This window comes from Ornithorhynchus anatinus, chromosome 1 (genome assembly GCF_004115215.2).
Source record: "Ornithorhynchus anatinus isolate Pmale09 chromosome 1, mOrnAna1.pri.v4, whole genome shotgun sequence".
In the NCBI taxonomy this organism is placed as follows: Eukaryota; Metazoa; Chordata; class Mammalia; order Monotremata; family Ornithorhynchidae; genus Ornithorhynchus; species Ornithorhynchus anatinus.
The window spans coordinates 49832842-49852179 of record NC_041728.1 but is presented as its reverse complement, the minus strand read 5'-3'; the positions used below and the strand labels follow the sequence as shown (position 1 = coordinate 49852179).

Sequence of the window (19338 nt, the reverse complement as noted above, 5' to 3'; positions counted from 1 at the left end):
AATAAGGATGAGTGGATATGTTCTGAGAACTTGAATGATGGAAACGTGAGTATTGACCGTAACTAGAACCAATCCATAACAAGGAAAAAAAAAAGGAAGAGGAATTTCACAAAGGGGCTGCTAGGGAATGGTTCCTTAGATCTGGTTTTTAATTAAGAAGAAATTATCTGAGAGAAGAAAAAGGGGAAAAAGTACTGCTCAGAATCTTTCACAATCCTCTTTTAGAAAAAAGGAGGCTAGAAGTAGAAACCAAAAATGAGAAGCAGTGTTGCCTAGTGGATAGAGTATGAGACTGGGAGTCAGAAGTACCTGAGTTGTAACCCTGACTCTGCCACTTGTCTGCTGTGTGACATTGGGCAAATCACTTAAGTTCTCTGAGCCTCAGTTACCTCATCTGTAAAATAATAAGCATTTAACAAATATCATTATAAAAAAGGGAGGGAAAGAGTGAATGAAGAAGCAGGTTATTTTTAGAATTAGAAATGAAGAAAGAATCTGATTGGAATTTTGTATTTACAGTCATTCTTTGAATAGTCCTTTAAATAAAACCTCTACAATCACTTTTCGGGTCTGTTTCTAAAGGGCATTTCAGGAGGGCTTTTTAGAATTCAGGTTTAAATGATGCCCTCTACTTCTACTTAATATCTGAGATTGACTGTGTGTTTTGAAAAAAATGCACAGTGAGCTCAGATCTAAAATATGGCCAAGACAAAGGTCTTTTCTTCCTCCTTTTTAAAAAATAAATTTGTTTTATACTATTATGAAGTAGTAAGCAGGAGCAGCAGGAGTTTATACTTGTGTAGGACAATTTTCACAGGTCATTTGGTCGACTTTGGTCTGATTTGGCCTCCTTTGGTCATTTTGTGCTAGCCTCTCTTTGGGTTAATGAGAGCTAATATCTCATGGAAGACTTTCTTGACCTTTCTAGTAACTTGCTACCAAATGAACAATAAAATTTTCCTGTACTGGGAGATGGGGGTGATGGAAGGACCCAGGACCGGCTCTGCTGCAACGTGGCCTGGGCTGGGCACTGCAGCACAAGAGTGGAGGATTCTGGGAATCCAAAACAACTGTAGATGGCAGGGGAGGGGAGGGTCAGAGAAGGGGAGCATGTGGAAGGAAGATACCAAGTCAGATTTTCTCTAGGCCGGTTAATTCACTCAACTTGTTCTGCCTAAGCCTGGCTTGATTTCCCACTCCATTAAATATGTTACAAACCACATATCCCTACCCCAAGCATTCCCTAACTTTTGGATTAGGAATTGCCTTCTGTCAAATTTTAGTTTTTCCTTTTTGCAGCTACCAACTGGGGAAGGGAACAAATGTAAGGGAGGTTGCCAGCACCCAAAGAATGAAGCTAAAATGGTTATTAACCAATAAAATACTCATTAACCTTTTAACCTAAAGTATTCATTAACCAAAAAAGAAGACTAGAGATTTGTTACTCAACAATAACTAATTAAAACACAATAAGCCTCCAATAAACTGAATATATCATTAGTTGGATTGGTCATAGAAGAAGACAATAGAAGCTGAAGTCTGCTTTGCATTATCCATTTCAAGAAAAGGGTAATTGACATTTTAGCAATTTCTGCTCTAAAGGGGAATGACTTCATTGTTAGCTTCAGCGGAAATATTTATTACTTTAAGCTCAGATCTTCCTCATCCTGAAGATCACAGTACTCCCACTTTCATTAATGTTTATTTCAATCTGAAGTAATGTTGACTCATAAGCAAGGGTAATGAAATGATATACGCGGAAAAGAAATGAACAAAGTCCTGTACTGCTTAAGCTATTGCTGCTGATAATTTGTCTCATGCCCCTTTATTCTAGGTTCAATACTTGAGGGTAGAAAGATGAAAGGAAATCAGCAGATTCTGGTTAACCTATGTGGGCTTTCAAACCCTAATGGCATTTCAGAGTTGTGGTGAGCCCATCTCACCAACTGTTATTAACGACCTCACATATTTTATTGTTAACCTTTTTTCCTCTAAGGATATCCTAAAGGAGGAAAGAGGATTCTCATTTTTAGCACATTTATGAAACCACAAGTTAAAAATAAATCCTAAATAATAAATCACATTCCCAAGAGTGCCCTATTGTGGACAGAGAACACTGTGGACATAGAACAATCACTTGATTGTTAAAATTTAATTCTTTATGTTTGTCCCAGTGGTACATACTAGCAGTGCACTTGGTTGGGAGTGAAAGACTCAGATTGTTCAGTTAGCATGATGTAAAATGAGCTAAGCTGATCTGCCATTTCTTAAACATTCAGAATCAGATAATTAAATAACCACAAAATATATACTGATTATATATGAAAAGATTCAGACATTCCCAAGTGAATCACAATTCACTACCAAGTAGCAGTAACATTATTCATATCATCTTGGACCATGCCATATACCGCTTATACATACTGCCTCGGGGGAAGTGGCAGCTTTAAACCTGATAATTTTCCCACATATAATTCACTTTCTTGGGATTAATCATAGAAGCCCCTAATCCTATTTGGATAGAGAATTTCTCTTGATATCTTTTATAGTAAACTTCTTGTGATCAGGGAACATGTCTACCAACCCTGTTACAGTGTACTTGCCTAAATGCCTAATATAGTGCTCTGCACACAGTAAGCATTCAATAAAATGATTGATTGATTGATCAAATAGTGAAACAGTGACCTATGAGCAGGGCTGGCTCTATGGCAGGCAGATCTCTGAGGAAGGTTAGGATAGGGTCATATCCTGGAGGGGTTAGGGAAGGAATACATGAACACACATGAACACATACATACCCACGTACATGAGAAAGTGCTCAATCTGGGGTGTAACGACAGGTGGAGATGTGGTTGAAGAGCAATGACAGAGAGAGGTCCCATATTTTGGGCAGGGCTGAGTGACCCATGCTGTGTTCATTTTTTTTTAATGGAACTCGTTAAGCATTTAGTATGTGCCAGGCACTGAATTAATAATAATAATGTTGGTATTTGTTAAGCACTATGTGCAGAGCACTGTTCTAAGTGCTGGGGGAGATACAGGGTAATCAGGTTGTCCTACATGAGGCTCACAGTTAATCCCCATTTTACAGATGAGGTAACTGAGGCACAGAGAAGTGAAGTGACTTGCCCACAGTCACACAGCTGACAAGTGGCAGATCTGGGATTCAAACCCATGACCTCTGACTCCCAAGCCCAGGCTCTTTCCACTGAGCCACAGCACTGGGGAAGACACAAGATAACCAGGTTGGACATAGACCCTGTCTCACTTGGGGTTCACAGTCTTAATCCCCATTTTACAGATGAAGAAATGGAGGCACAGAAAAATTAAGTGACTTTCCCAAGGTCACACAGGAAAGAGATGGATCCAGAATTAGAAGCCAGGTCCTTCTGACTCCCAGCGCCATTCTCTTGCCTGCCACACTGCTTCACTATATCTGTGAATTCTCCCATTCCAAGCCTGTTAAAAGCAACAAAGGGTATAGAGCATGGCAAGGGAGCCAATGGAATGTCACCAGTGAGAGAGGCAGCCCAGAATCAATGGCCATAATAGTAAGGTGCAGATTGTATTAAAATAGAAGCCCCTGAGAATGTATCCCACTTCCCTTCTTCCTCCCCTGAATCCTTATGTAAAGAAGCCCAAATTCCTAAGGTGTGCTGGGCACATTTTTGGACTTCTTACAGTTCAGCCAGATGGATTTATTCCCCTGTATTATATCATTTGTGCTTGTCTGATTTTTAAATTAATGACCTTAATTCTCTTCCCTTCAGGTTGGGAACACAGCATGCCCTAGTGGAAAAATCATGGTCGTTGGAGTCAAAGGACCTGTGTTCTAATTCCAGCTCTGCCACTTGCCTGCTGTAACCATGGGCAAGTCATTTAACTTCTTTGTGCCTCAGCTTCCCCATCTGTCAAATGGGAATTAAGTACCCATTCTTCCTACCTCTTCAAATGAGAGAAAGGGATTGTAGATTGTAGCTGTGTCCAACCTCCTGGGATTTGCATTTGGTATGCACTCAACACATAGACTGTTTTAAGCACTATAAGAGTGATAGCAATTACTGTTCACCCTATTTAACCTTTAAGCCATTTCCACTAATGTATCAAGTGATGGATTAGAAGTCAAGAGAAGTCATGAGAATGAGGAGTCATAAAAATTCAAAGCCCTCCTGAAATCCCATATCCCTCGGAGGTTTTCCCCAATTAATTTCCTCTCCCCAGGTCATACCCTCAGTGCTTGGCACATAGTAAGGGCTTAATAAGCACCACAATTATTATTTTGATTATTAGTTGTAGTGGGATTCTTCCTAATGGATTTTCAGAGTCAGCTGAGCATATGACAATACAGTCATACCCCTAGCTGCATTGTGGCCAAGAAAAAACATTTCTCTGCCACCAAAAACCCTTGGGTTTTGCCTTGAAAGCAGTTTGCTAAGGAAATGAGAAGACCAAATAGTCAAAACTTAGTGTGTTAGTTAATGGTATTTAATAATAATAATAATAATAATGTTGGTATTTGTTAAGTGATTACTATGTGCAGAGCACTGTTCTAAGCGCTGGGGTAAATACAGGGTAATCAGGTTGTCCCATGTGAGGCTCACAGTCTTTACTCCACATTTTACAGATGAGGTAACTGAGGCACGAGAAGTTAAGTGACTTTCCCACAGTCACACAGCTGACAAGGGCAGAGCCAGGATTTGAACCCCTGACCTCTCAGTCCCAAACCCGTGCTCTTTCCACTGAGCCATGCTGCTATTTATTAAGGGCTTCCTATGTTCCAAGCACTGTGCTAAGAGCTAGGATAATAAAAATAATAATTATTATCATGGTATTTGTTAAGCGCTTACTATGTGCCAGGCACTGTATTAAGTGCTGGGGTGGATACAAACAAATCGAGTTGGACACAATCCCTTGTTCCACATGGGGCTCACAGTCTCAATCCCCATTTTACAGGTGAGGTAACAGAGGCACAGAGAAGTGAAGTGACTTGCCCAAGGTCTTACAGCAGAGAAGTGGTGGAGCTGAGATTAAAACCCATGATCTTCTGACTCTCAGGCCTGTGCTCCACTGCGCCATGCTCCTTCATAGTAATAATGGTATTTGTTACATACTTACTATGTGCCAGGCACTGGACTATGCTGGAGTGAATACAAGCAAATTAGGTTGGACACAGTCCCTGTCGCTTGTGGGGCTCACAGTCTCAATCCCCATTTTCCAGATGAGATAACTGAGGCACAGAGAAGTAAAGTGACTTGCCCAAGGTCACACAGCAGACAGGTGGAGAAGCTGGGATTAGAACCCATGACCTCTGGCTCCCAGGCCCATGCTCTGCCCAACTGTGCCATTAATAGATCCCAGTCTCTGTCCAAAATGGGGCTGACAATTTAAGGTGGGGATAATTAAAGAAAACACTAACAATAAACTGCAGACATCAAACAACCTTATCAACAAGTTAAAATGACAGTGCTAAGACAAGTAAAATAATGGATCTTGGAGGTGGAAGCCCTCAGTTTCCCACTGCTCCAGGTAAACCGTCCTTAGTTACAAACCACAAGCAGCATCCCCAGGATTTTGAAGGATATTAAAATAGTTTTTCAGAGTATGTCTTGCTGAGCTGGGGAGGATGGTCTATGTGGTTGGATGATAGCTAACCTGCCAGCTGGCTAAAGGAGGGGGAGCAGTTGGAGAATCAAGTCTGATTTTAAACAGGGCCTTTCTTTCAGGAGGCTAACCTCTGTTATCACACATCGTCTTGTTCATCGTGTCTACCAACTCCGTTGTATTGCATTCTCCCAAGCACTTAGCACAATGCTCTGCACACAGTTAAGTGTTCAAACAATACCACTGATAGATTGTTTCATCCTCAAAACATTCTTTTGAGGGTGGAAGGATCAAGCATTATTACCATTTTACAGGTGGATAATCCAAGGTCTAGAGAGGTTAAGTCATTTTTCCAAGATAGTTACTGGTAGCACTAGCCTTTGGCCTCCTTTTGATTTTTTTGATTTTTGATTTTTATAAAGATTTTAAGAGATTCAAGAGCCATATCAATCAATTTTATTTATTGAGCATTTACTGTGTACAGAGCACTGCACTAAGCACTTGGGAAAATCCAATCCAACAGAGTTGATAGACAGGTTCTCAAGTTGATAGGTTCTCCACCCACATTAAGCTTACAGTCTAGAGAGGGTGACATATTAATATAACTAAGTAAATTATGGATATCTACATAAGTGCTGTGGGGTTGAGAGGGGGTGAATAAAGGGTACAAATCTAAGCGCATGGGTGGCACAGAAGGCAGTGGGAGAAGAGAAAATGAGAGCTTAGTCAGGGAAGGCCCCTTGGAGGAGAAGTGCCTTCAAAAAGCTTTGAAGATGAGAATATGAACGGAATGATCTTTTTTAGGAATTTGCAAATGTCACATATAAAGGAGGGAACAAAGTGACAAGTCTAGCTATGCTCCTAACCATCACCTCAAGTGCTGCTTTGGTTTCAGGTGAACTATGAGGGGAGATTGGCTTGTTTTGTCTTATGTTGTTGAGTCATCTCTGAGCCAGAGTGTCTACATGGACACATCTCTCCCAGAACACTTTCATTCATTCAATAGTATTTATTGAGCACTTACTATGTGCAGAGCACTGTACTAAGCGCTTGGAATGAACAAGTCGGCAACAGATAGAGACAGTCCCTGCCGTTTGACGGGCTTACAGTCTAATCGGGGGAGACGGACAGACAAGAACAATGGCAATAAATAGAGTCAAGGGGAAGAACATCTCGTAAAAACAACGGCAACTAAATAGAATCAAGGCGATGTACATTTCATTAACAAAATAAATAGGATAATGGAAATATATACAGTTGAGCGGACGAGTACAGTGCTGAGGGGATGGGAAGGGAGAGGGGGAGGAGCAGAGGGAAAGGGGGAAAAGAGGGTTTAGCTGCAGAGAGGTGAAGGGGGTATGGCAGAGGGAGTAGAGGGGGAAGAGGAGCTCAGTCTGGGAACGCCTCTTGGAGGAGGTGAGTTTTAAGTAGGGTTTTGAAGAGGGGAAGGGAATCAGTTTGGCGGAAGTGAGGAGGGAGGGCATTCCAGGACCGCGGGAGGACGTGGCCCAGGGGTCGACGGCGGGATAGGCGAGACCGAGGGACGGTGAGGAGGTGGGCGGCAGAGGAGCGGAGCGTGCGGGGTGGGCAGTAGAAAGAGAGAAGGGAGGAGAGGTAGGAAGGGGCAAGGTGATGTAGAGCCTTGAAGCCTAGAGTGAGGAGTTTTTGTTTGGAGCGGAGGACCCCACTCTCCATCTGCAATCATACTGGTAGTTAATAATGTTGGTATTTATTAAGTGCTTACTATGTGCAGAACACTCGTCTAAGCGCTGGGAGAGATACAGGGTAATCAGGTTGTCCTACATGAGGCTCACAGTTAATCCCCATTTTACAGATGAGGTAACTGAGGCACAGAGAAGTTAAGTGACTTGCCCACAGTCACACAGCTGACAAGTGGCAGAGCTGGGAGTTGAACCCATGACCTCTGACTCCGAAGCCCAGGCTCTTTCCACTGAGCCACGCTGCTTCCCCAACCATAGCGTTTTTTGTAAAAATACGGAAGTGGTTTACCATGCCTTCTTCCACAGAGTAAACTAAAGTCTTCATCCTCGACTCTCTCCCATGTTGTTGCTGCCTAGCACAGGTAAGTTTTGAGTTATAGAAGATTGCCTTCCACTCACTAGTCACTGCCCAAGCTAAGAATGGAATGGGTATACCTCTGCTTGACTCTCACTCCTGTAACCAAGACTGGTGGAGCCCTGGAAACTCTCCAGGTGCGATTCTGAGATTAGGCAATTAGATATTGAAATATACTAGGAATGGTGTAGTGTGAAATTGAATCTGAAGGCTCTCGGTCCAAACTGAATAAAATAGGACTTTTCTAGCAAAAAGGACACACCATCTGTTTCTTCTTCAACAACAGCATAAGGGGCATATATGAATAAATGATCTGTGTCAAATCACTGATTTATTCTGTGTTTCATAAATAGATTAGCCTAACAGCTCAGACATCTTGTAGACCGAACAACCAAATTGCAGCCTTATGTAATTTAAAATAAGGCTATGAATTCCTGGAAATCAGAGTTTATATTGTAAAGAGTGGCAGTCAAGATACAGTGGCAATATTTCACATTCTTAAAAGCAGGAAGAAATTGAAGAATTGCTTTAAAATGAGTGCATTTTCTTTCATGACTTGCATAAACCTGGTAGCCTTGTAGATAAGAGGTAGGTCAGTCTTCCAGGACAGTCAATCTTGCCCATCTATTATTGTATCAAGATCATATGTGGTAATTGCTGAGTGATGGTGCTATTTTGTGCAGATCATTTCAGAAATCTTAAATATATTATGGACCTACTTGCATGTTGTTTTGCTTCCTGACTTTTTAATTTTAAAGATTAGCTTTAAACCAGAGGTAGAAAGTCTGCGAGCTCATTAGCTCCTCCTCCAGCCTGTAGGCTCCTTGGGGGTAGGGAACATTTCTACCAACTCTGTTACACTGCACTCTCCCAAGTGCTAAGAGAAGTGCACTGCAAACAGTAAGTCCTCAATAAATATCATTGATTCATTTTACATTTTCTACTGCAATCTGTAAAGCATCAACATCCTGGAAGTCCAAGGTGTTGTCAGTAGTTACCAGTTTTTCAAATTGGAACTCTTCATTGACTCTCCAATTTCCCTCAGGGAATAATGCATTACTCCTTCTTTTAGCTTTTCTTAAGCTTCTTTTCCCTTCACAGTAGATACTCTGTCCTTTCATTCCATCTCACCACTTCCTCTCCTATAGCCATCTTGATTGTCTGCCAGTGCAACTTCCTTTCTAATTAACTCCACTTCCTACTCATGTCAGCCTCAGGAATCATTTACCCATTGCTTTATTTTGTTTTCCACCATTTGCAGGAGATATGCACAAAACTGCTATTTTACAGTGTTAGGATTTTTATGCAAAGCAAAATCCAGCGAAAGCTCACGGCTTTCTTTCTGTATTTGCAGCACGCTCTTGATGCTGACAATGCTGGCGTGAGCCCAGTAGGAAATTCTTCTAACAACAGCAGTCACTGGGACCTTGGAAGTGCCTTTTTCTTTGCTGGAACAGTCATCACAACCATAGGTAACCCACTTGTTTGGTAACATTTTCTCCCCAGCACCAGAACCCAGTGAGAAATTCAACACCCTCACCAGCTTGACCCTGGGCTCACTTCATAATTGTAAAAGGAGTTAGCCCCAGGACATGCAGGTATAATGCATGTGTAGGATGCCCAGGGGGAATTGTAGATTTATTATTGATCATGGTGCTTTCACTACAAGGAAAAAGGGGATGCAGAATTCAGTTTTCGGATGAAGGGCCTGGGAACAGCTAGGTTGAAAGAAGCCAGTGACAAAAATGAGATCAGTTAAGCTCAGAGGATTCAGCTGACCTCTACACCTTTAGCGAATTCTAAATGCTGCCTTCAGTTGAGCATCAAAGATGGGGGATGAAGAGGGCAAGAGATCTTGGGTACTGTGGTGGGCATTAGTGACTGTTTTGTCAAAGAAAACTGTTAATAATGCAATTTGCCAGAGGCTGGAAGGTGCTATAAAATGAGTTTCACAGCTCTAGGCATCACTTTCATGACACTGCTGTGGCTCCAGTTTGCAGAAGACACATGTCTTGGCTTCTACAGCCATATTAACTGTCTCACTAACACAAAGACAAAACTTAAAATAATGCAGGGTAACAAGGGGCTAATCTCATTGAGCTTACTGGGGAGAGCTGATTCAGATTGTTTCTAAGTAGGTCACCAAATCACATGACAACCCAGTCACTTTATGGAAACTCCTTAATCACAGTAGAAACCTCTATCTAGTTAAGTTTTCCATGGGTTCTGGCAACCCAGGGGTCACAGATGTGCAAGACTGCAGGTAAGATATTTATTTATTCGTAATGGTATTTGTTAAGTGCTTACTATGTACCAGGCACTGTACTAAGCACTGGGATAGATACAAGCTAATCACGTTCGACACAGTCTATGTCCCACATGGGGCTAACAGTCTTAATCCCCGTTTTACAGATGAGGTCACTGAGGCCCAGAGAAGATAATCAATCATATCTATTGAGCACTTACTCTGCTCAGAACATTATACTAAGCACTTAGGAGAATATAATACAGCAGAATTAGCAGACACGTTCCCTACCCATAATGACTTTACATTCTAGAGGGTGAGCAGACATTAATATGAATAAATAATTTATAATATGTAATTTAAAGATATGTATGTAAGTGCTGTGATTAGGGGATGGGGCAAATATCTAATGTCCAAAGGTCACAGATTGAAGTGCGTAGATGATGCAGAAGGGAGAGCGAGCATGAAAAGAAGGCTTAATTGGAGAAGGCCTCTTGGAGGAGTTGTGACCTTAGTAATGCTTTGAAGGTGGAAAGAGTGATGGTCTGGCGTATATAGAAGGGGAGGGAGTTCCAAACTAGGGGAAGGATGTGGGAAAGGGGTCAGCAGTGAGATAGACAAGATCAGGGCACAGTGAGTAAGCAGGCTATAGAGGAGCGGAGCAAGTGGGCTGGACTATAGTAGGAGAATAATGAGGTGAGGAAGGATGGGGAAAGCTGTTAACTGCTTTAAAGCCAGTGGTAATGAGTTTTTTGTTTGATGAAGAGATGGATGGACTGCCGTTGGAAGTTCTTGAGTCGGGAGACGTGAACTCAACCTTTACGTTGAAAAATGATTTGTGCAGCAGAGTGAAGTACAGATTGGAGTGGGGAGAGACAAGAGGATGGGAGGTCAGTGATTAGGCAGATACAGTGGTCAAGGCGGGTTAGGATAAGTACTTGGATCCTGGTAGCAGTTTGGATGGAGATGAAAGGGCAGATTTTAACAATGCTGTGAAGGTAAAACTGATGGAGTTTGGTGACATATTGAATATGTGGGTGGAATGAGAGATGAGTCGAAGACAACACCAAGGTTATGGGCTTATGAGGTAGAAAGGATAGTGGTGGGCAAGTTAAAGGACTTGCCCAAGGTCACACAGCAGATGAATGGCAAGCCAGATCTTTTCAGGTAATCAACAATTGCCTAATGAAGATAAGACTAAAGTTTCAGGAGTGTCATGCCACCAGCCCATCCTCTGTATTCTGGCATCTCTACATCTGCCTGCTAGGCAGACGGCAGTTTAGGCCAGCCCCAAGCCTGGCCTTACAATATGTTGAGGGCCCAGGGGAGCTAACTTTACCATTGTCTCCAAAGTTCAGGCAAATTTCTCCATCCCCTAATGTCACTTCAGCATTTCTTTGACACCTACACACTTGGATACTCACTCCCTAAGCACTATATCCATATTGCTAAACTCTATCACTTCTCCTTATGTGGAATTTACTTTAGTGACTATCTACACTGATAGATGGTTAGATCTATAAGGGCAGCAATGGTGTCCCTATTGTACTCTTACAAGTGGTTAGTAGAGTGCCCTGCCCAGGGTAAGTGCTCAATAAATACTATTGTTCAGTGAGTAATCCTTTTTAAAAACATCTGTACAAAATGCTCCCCCACCAAAAAAACCAAAAAACTCATAATTTTTTTTTTGGTATTTGTTAAATGCCTATTATGTTTCAAGCACTATTCTAAGCTCTTGGGTAGGTACGTGTTTGTCAGGTTGAACACAGTCCCTGTCCCACATGGGGTTCACAGTCTAAGTAGGTGGGAGGAGGAATGAATCCACATTTTACAAATGAGGTAACTGAGGTACAAACAAGTTAGGTGACTTGCCCAAGGTTCACACAGAAAGCAAGTGGTAGAGCTGGGATTAGAAGCAAGGTCCTCTGACTCCCAGGCCCATATTCTTTCCACTAGGCCCTGCTACTTCTTTATAACAAATAACAAAAGTCCTCCAGAATTGGTCCCTGAGTTTCATTTCCCCTTCCCGTTCACCACCATTGAGAAGAAGCCCTTATCTTCTGGGATCAGCAGAGGCAGAAACTGCCCTGCCCTATGACCCTGAGCTCCTGCCATCAGAAGGGCTCCTAGAACCTGTAGCACCTTTCCTCTCCCTTCCTGCCCATCAATGCTGAGGGGAGGCCCTTATCAAACCATTCAAGGGGTGAGAAAGTTCAGCTTGATTCTGAATTAGACTGAAAGCTCTTTGAGGGCATGAAATGAATCTCTTTCTACTACTGTTCTCACCATAGAGCTTAGATACAGATGGTACTCAATAATAAATACCAATGATTGGCAAATTCATGGTATTACTAAGCACATCAATAATCAATGGTATTTATTTAGTCCTTACTATGTGCAGAGCACTGTACTAAAAGCTTGGGAGAATACAATATAAGAGTTGATAGACACATTCCCTGCCCAGTCAATCGTATTTATTAACTACTGTATACATAGCACCATACTAAGCACTTGGGAGTGTACAATATAACAATGTAACAGACACATTCCCTGCCCACAATGAGCTTACAGTCTAGAGGGGAAAGCAGACATTTAGTCCTGATTGGAGTGGTGACAAGCCTAAGGACCATTCCCTCCCTACCATTTCCTCCCCACAGTACTGGACAACAACTGATTATTTTTTTACTTAATTTTACTTGTGTGAGTAGCATAGCACAGTGCATAGAGTATGGGCCTGGGAGTCAGAAAGTCCAAGTCATGGGTTCTAATCAAGGCTCCACCACTTGTCTCCTATGTGACCTTGGGCAGTCACTTCACTTCTCTAGGCTTCAGTTACCTCATCTGTAAAATGGGGATTGAGACGGTCAGCCCAACATGGGACAGGGACTATGTCCAACTCAATTTGCTTGAAACCACCCCAGCACTTATAACAGTGCCTGGCACATAGTAAGTGCTTAACAAACACCATTATTATTATTTTATTATTATTAATGATTTGCCCAGTTATTTTTTTCCAGGATTTCAATCTCCTCTCCCTCTCACCTAACCCATATACCCCCTCCCCAGCCATGTTTAAGACTATATGTTCTGTGTGGGCCATTGACCATGTCTGAATGATCATTCATGTGTCTATGTGTATGCAGGTGTATACATGAAGTTCACGGAGAAGCAGCGTGGCTCAGTGGAAAGAGCCTGGGCTTGGGAGTCAGAGGTCGTGGGTTCTAATCCCAGCTCTGCCACTTATCAACTGTGTGACTTTGGGCAAGTCACTTAATTTCTCTGTGCCTCAGTCACTCCATCTGTAAAATGGGGATGAAGGCTGTGAGCCCCACGAGGGACAACCTAATGACCTTGTATCTACCCAGTGCTTAGAACAGTGCTTGGCACATAGTAAGCGCTTAACAAATACCAACATTATTATTATTACCTTTAAGTTTAGTTCAGTACTTGTCATAAAGTAAGCATTTAGAAAGTACAATAAATGATTATTATCATGAAGGGTTCTACTGCACTGGACATCATTTCTTTAAATGGTATATTATAAGTTACTCATTTACTCTGTCTCCCCTTCTAGACTGTAAGCTTTTTATGGGCAGGGTACATATCTGCTAATTCTATTGTATTGTAGTCTTCCAAATGCTTAGTACAGTGTTCTGGACAAAGTAAGTGTTTAATAAATATCACTGATTGCTTGATTAATCATTCTTTATGCTACAGTGCTTTCAACACAGGAATCATGAATTATTTTTTTCTTGTTTAAATTGATTATACTTCTAGAAAGCACCTTGCTTCTGGAATGCCAGGTCAGCTTTGCTCTGGAATGCTCTCTGTTAGGATCTGACAGTTCAGAGAAGATTGGATGCTATACATAGTAAAACACAGCCTGCAGCTAAAAAGCAAACTGCAGAGCTCCCGAACTGCCAGGAAACGGATTCAAACCTTCCTCCCTGGGGAGATGAGAGGGAAAATACACTTAGTGAGTCCCTGCAATTCACACTGCAGGGATGCAGCTAGCAGCATTGCAAAAAACTTTGCTCCAAGTGCTATGCTTATCATTCTGTTCAAACTGCAAAAACCTCTCTAATATGGACTAATGGGAGGGACATGGAAAATCATCATAATTAGTAAAAAGGCAGAATTTTAGACTTCATGTTTTAAAATGCAATTTTGCGACTCTAAGTCTCTCGGCTACTCAGACTTTCATTTCATGAGATGAGAAAGAGAAGGGGCATTCCTGGAAGGGAAACTGATCAACCTGGGCAACAGTGAACTCGGAGGGGAAGAGTGATTAACTTTGATTTTTCCATCATCTTTCTTTTTCTCTCTCTGTCTCACACCCTTCCCTCTTCTTCTATGCCCTACAAGGATAAAGATTTTTGAAAACTTAAAACTAATTTTCTTTTTCCTTTCTCCCCGACTTAATATTCATTCATTCATTAAATCAATCGTATTTATCAAGCACTTACTGTGTACAGAGCACTGTACTAAGCACTTGGAAAGTACAGTTCAGCAGCAAATAGAGACAATCCCTACCCAGCAACGGGCTCACAGTCTAGAAGACAACAGTGTACACCCTAATTGCATAAGGAGTCAATCAGTTGCTCTGCTCTGATTTTCTTCTTTACTCCCCTCAGTTTTGCTTAATCGATTGTCTCTCTTCCCGCCTGTGATTCCATCATTTTTCTAACTTGTCAACCCTTCCCTACTCTCTTCTGGGATAGTACCTTCCTGCTTCCCATGGAGGCATGGGCAGGATGAGGTAGTCCCTTCCCAGACTAATGTTCCAGGCTTCCCGCTACATCCCACCCCATCCATCATGGCTCTGCCACTTGTCTGCTGTGTGATCTTGAGCAAGTCACTTCACTTCTCTGTGACTCAGTTACATCATCTGGAAAGTGTGGATTTAGACTGTGAGCCTCATATGCCCTACTGAGCGCTCACCTCCTCCAAGAGGCCTCCCCAGATTGAGCTCTCCCCTTTTCCCTCTGCTCCCCCTCCAGCCTTTGCTCTTCCCCCTTCCCTCTTCCTCTCCCCTCAGCACTGTGCTCATTTGTATATATTTTTTATTACCCTATTTATTTTGTTAATGAGGTGTACCTTCCCTTGATTCTATTTATCATGATAATGTTGTCTTATTTTTGTTTCATTCTGTTTTGCTCTGCTGTCTGTCTCCCCTGATTAGACTGTGAGCCTGTCACTGGGCAGGGATTGTCTCTATCTGTTGCAGAATTGTATATTCCAAGCGCTTAGTACAGTGCTCTGCACATAGTAAAAGCTCAATAAATACTATTCAATAAATACTATTGAATCAGTGTGGGACAGGAACAGTGTCTGCCCCTATTTGTTTGTATTGACCCCAGCACTTAGTACAGTGCTTGGCACATACTAAGTGCTTAACAAATACCATTTTTCCGGCACTTAGTACAGTGCCTGGCATATAGTAAGCACTTAACAAATGCCATTATTATTATTGTTATTGTTATTCCCATTCTTGACCCCATGGTTTTGGCAGAAGCAGGTAGATAGGACTGTAAACCAGGGAAAGGGAAGGAGGTGCTACAGTGGTGCACGTAATAAGCACGCAATAAATACCATCGATTAATTGATTGGCTGTTGTTACTAAGGTAACAAATCATGGCTCAATGGATAGAGCATGGGCCTGGGAGTCAGAAGGTCGTGGGTTCTAATCCTGGGTCCACCATTTGTCTGCTGTGTGACCTTGGGCAAGACACTTCACTTCTCTGGACCTCAGTTACCTCATCTGTAAAATGGGGGTTGAAACTGTAAGCCCCACGTAGGATAAGGACCGTGTCCAACCCTATTTGCTTGTATCCACTCCAGAGCTTAGTACAGTGACTGGTGCTGAGTAAGTTCTTAACCAATACCACAATTACTAATATTATTATTATTATGTAGTATGCAGTACAGGACTACTATGTTATGGAATTTCTTGAGTGCCTACTGAGTGTAATGCACTGTAGTAAGCACTTGGGAAGCACAACACATAAGACACAGTCTATCTCCAAGAAACCTACATTCATTTTACAGTAGAGGTCAAAGTGAACCCTGGGAAATAAGGGGAAGTAAGGAAATGAGTTCAGGTTGTGGGGAGAAGCAAGAACGCCTTCCGGAACAGGGGAAGTTTGATGATAAAAATAACAATAATGGTATTTGTTAAATGCTTACAACGTTCCAAGCCCCATAAAAAGTGGTAGGACAGGTACATATATATGCAAATTAGACACAACCGCTGTCCCACATGGAGCTCACAGTTTGAGGGAGAGTTAGAAGAGGACTTTTACCCCTGTTTTACAGATGAGGAAGCTGAGGTGCACTGAAGTTAACTGAATGTCCCAAGATCACACAGAGCCAAGATTATTCATTCATTCATTCAAATGTATTTATTGAGCACTTACTGTGTGCAGAGCTCTGTACTAAATGCTTGAAATGTACAATTCAGCAACAGATAGAGACAATCCCTGCTCAACAATGAGCTCACAGTCTAAAAGGGGGAGACAGACAACAAAACAAAACAAGTAGACAGGCACCCCTCTTTCCACTAGACCACACTGCTTTTCCATTGACTACCTATGATGATAGGAGGGAACATTGGACCAGAGGTACACATGCTCCCTTATGCTTTGTGGGGGTGGCCCAACTCGTGGGATGTCAGAGTTTGAAATGAAAGATGCTGCTACCTTTACAACCTGGGCTTTCATATGCTTGAATCTTAGATTTACTAAGTTATTTTATCTCAAGTTCAGAAGGGGATTCATTGTTTGCATCTGGAATTCATTTAAGTTATGAGTGCCTTGCAGTAAGCATTAATTTTTTATTTTGCAGCTAAAAATTAACCAAAAAGTGAAGGGGAACTTTCATTTGGGGAGTTTCTTTCATCTTGGGGACTTTCAATGGGGAGAAGCAGTGTATCATAGCAGAAAGAGCCCAGGCTTGGGAGTTGGATGTCATGGGTTCTATTGCCCACTCCGCCGCCTGACGGCTGTGTGACCTTGAACAAGTCACTTAACTTGTCTGTGCCTCATGTCCCTCATCTGTCAAATGGGGATGAAGACTGTGAGCCATATGTGGGACAACCTGATGACCTTATATCTCCCCCAGCACTTAGAACAGTGCTTGGCACATAGTAATCGCTTAACAAATGCCATCATTATTATTATTATTATCTTGGGCCCCCTTTTGTCTAGTGATTGAGAGTCACTTTTCAATCTGAGAATCTCAAAGCATTTACAAGTCCTTTTCTGACCAATAAAAGTTATCCGCTTCTTTTTACATATGGAGAAACAGGGGAAAAAGGAGGTTAATTTTCTTCCAGGTAATTTCCGTGCTAGGGGGCATTCCAGGAGGAATGTCCCATTTCCTTAAGCTCGAGGCCCAGGTTACTTCTCTGAAAATCTGCCCAAATTCCATTCTCATAATGAGTTCCAATATCCATAGGAGAACAAATCAAGAAATTCACATTTACTGACTTCATCTTTGCACTACCAGTAGTTAGTTCATAGTTTGTGTACCCATGATGAAGTCAAATATTTTCCATTGAAAAGCATAATAGTAAACTCTTGAATAAATAGCCAGAATAAGTAGCTTGGATGGTATAAAATATAATTTAGATTTACCCTAAAAAGCTTTCAGATTATTCTATTAAACTGTTACTAAACCAAGCATCAGTTAAAGGACCTATTGCTTTCAAAGGGATTTATTTAATTATAGTAATATTAAGAGAGTTACTAAATGGAAAAAGATAACCCTAAGTGTTTCCAGGCTTGATTTATGTTAAAAGAGTTATGAAAGTTGTAGCAAAGTTGTCTGAGTACTTCAAACTCCAACTCTTCTCTCAAGCAGCACTAATCATGATAATAATAATAATAACAATAATAGTGGTATTTATAGGCCCTTTCTTTGTGCCAGGCACGTACTAAGCTCTGGAGTAGATACAACCAAATTGCAAATGATCAGAAAAAGACTTGTAAATACTTTGAGATTCTCAGAGAATTCCTGTGATCACTAGACAAAAGGTGGCCTAAAATTAAAGTCCCCTTTCAATTTTTGGTTAATTTTTAGCTGCAAAGTAATAAATTAATGCTTACTACAAGGCACTTACAACTTAAATGAATTCCAGTCCCTGTCCCACAGAGGGCTAAGCAGTCTCAATCCCCATTTTACAGATGAGGTAATTGAGGCCTAGAGAAGTGACTTGCCCAAGGTCGCACTGCAGACAAGTGGCAGAGTCAGGATTAGAACACAGGCCCATGCTCTTTCCATTATGCCATACTGCTTCACTGCTGCTTCACTCATCATTATTATTACTGTCCTCATCCAGTATTTATTGAGCATTTTCTATATGAAGGTGGGTTTTCATCTTTGTGTTAACAATGTAGATCCCTGAATGGGTGCAGAGATTTTCCTAGCAGATAGCCATGGGCCCTTGGGCTTTAAGCTCTCTGCTTATTCTAAGAAGTGGCTCATAATCACGTGCATGTCTTCATGTGTGTGTACTTAATAATCCATCAATTGTATTTATTGAGTGCTTATTGTGTGCAGAGCACTATTAAGAATTTGGGGGACTACAGTATAACAGAGTTGATAGACATGTTCCCTACCCACAATGAGTTTACAGTCTAGAGGAATAATTGTGGTATTTGTTAAACACTTACTAAATGGAAAAAGATAACTGTAAGTGCTTCCAGGCTTGATTTATGTTAGAAGGATTATGAAAGTTGTAGCAAAATGGCTGAGTACTTCAAACTCCAAATCTCTTCTCTACAAGCAGTGAACAAAGTAGTGGGGTAGATAGAGATCTTCAGGTCCACATGGAGCTCACAGTCAAAGTAGAAAGAGAACAGATATTGAGCCCCCATTTTACAGATTAGGGAATTGAGGCCCTCAAAGCAGTTGTCAGTGAATAGAAGCTCCAGTATGTTTCAATGATGCCCTTATCTTATAGTGAAAGAATTTTCCAGCAATCAGATTGGGTTCCACCACTTGTCTGCTGGGTGACCTAGGGCATGTCACTTAACTTCTCTCTGCCTCAGTTACCTCGGCTCTAAAATGGGGATTGAGACTGTGAGCCCTATGTGGGACAGGGACTGTGTCCAACCCAATTTGCTTGTATCCACCCCAGTGCTTAGTACAGAACCTGGCACATAGTAAGCGCTTAACAAATACCATAATTATCAATTATTGTTATTATTGTTGTGATACCAAATACCATGTTGTATCGTCAAGCACAGCTGTGGAGAATAGGTTGAAGATTGTACTACATACATATACACTTGCATTACTACTTTAGATAACACTAGGAAAAGAAGCAGAGAAACTCTAATTCCAATGTAGTTGACCCTATAATATTAATTATAATAACAATAATGATAATTGTGGTTTTTGCAAGTGCTTATTAT

The 19338-nt window shown here is 41.5% G+C and overlaps 1 protein-coding gene across 1 annotated transcript in view; it reads left to right on the top strand.

Annotated features, from left to right (window-relative positions):
- The window catches only part of KCNK10 (potassium two pore domain channel subfamily K member 10), a 105467-nt gene that overhangs the window by 45633 nt on the left and 40496 nt on the right, over nucleotides 1–19338 (top strand). Inside the window, exon 3 of the mRNA XM_029076951.1 lies at nucleotides 9032–9149. Coding sequence (XP_028932784.1) covers nucleotides 9032–9149 — 118 coding nt within the window. The remainder of the gene's footprint in view (nucleotides 1–9031; nucleotides 9150–19338) is intronic.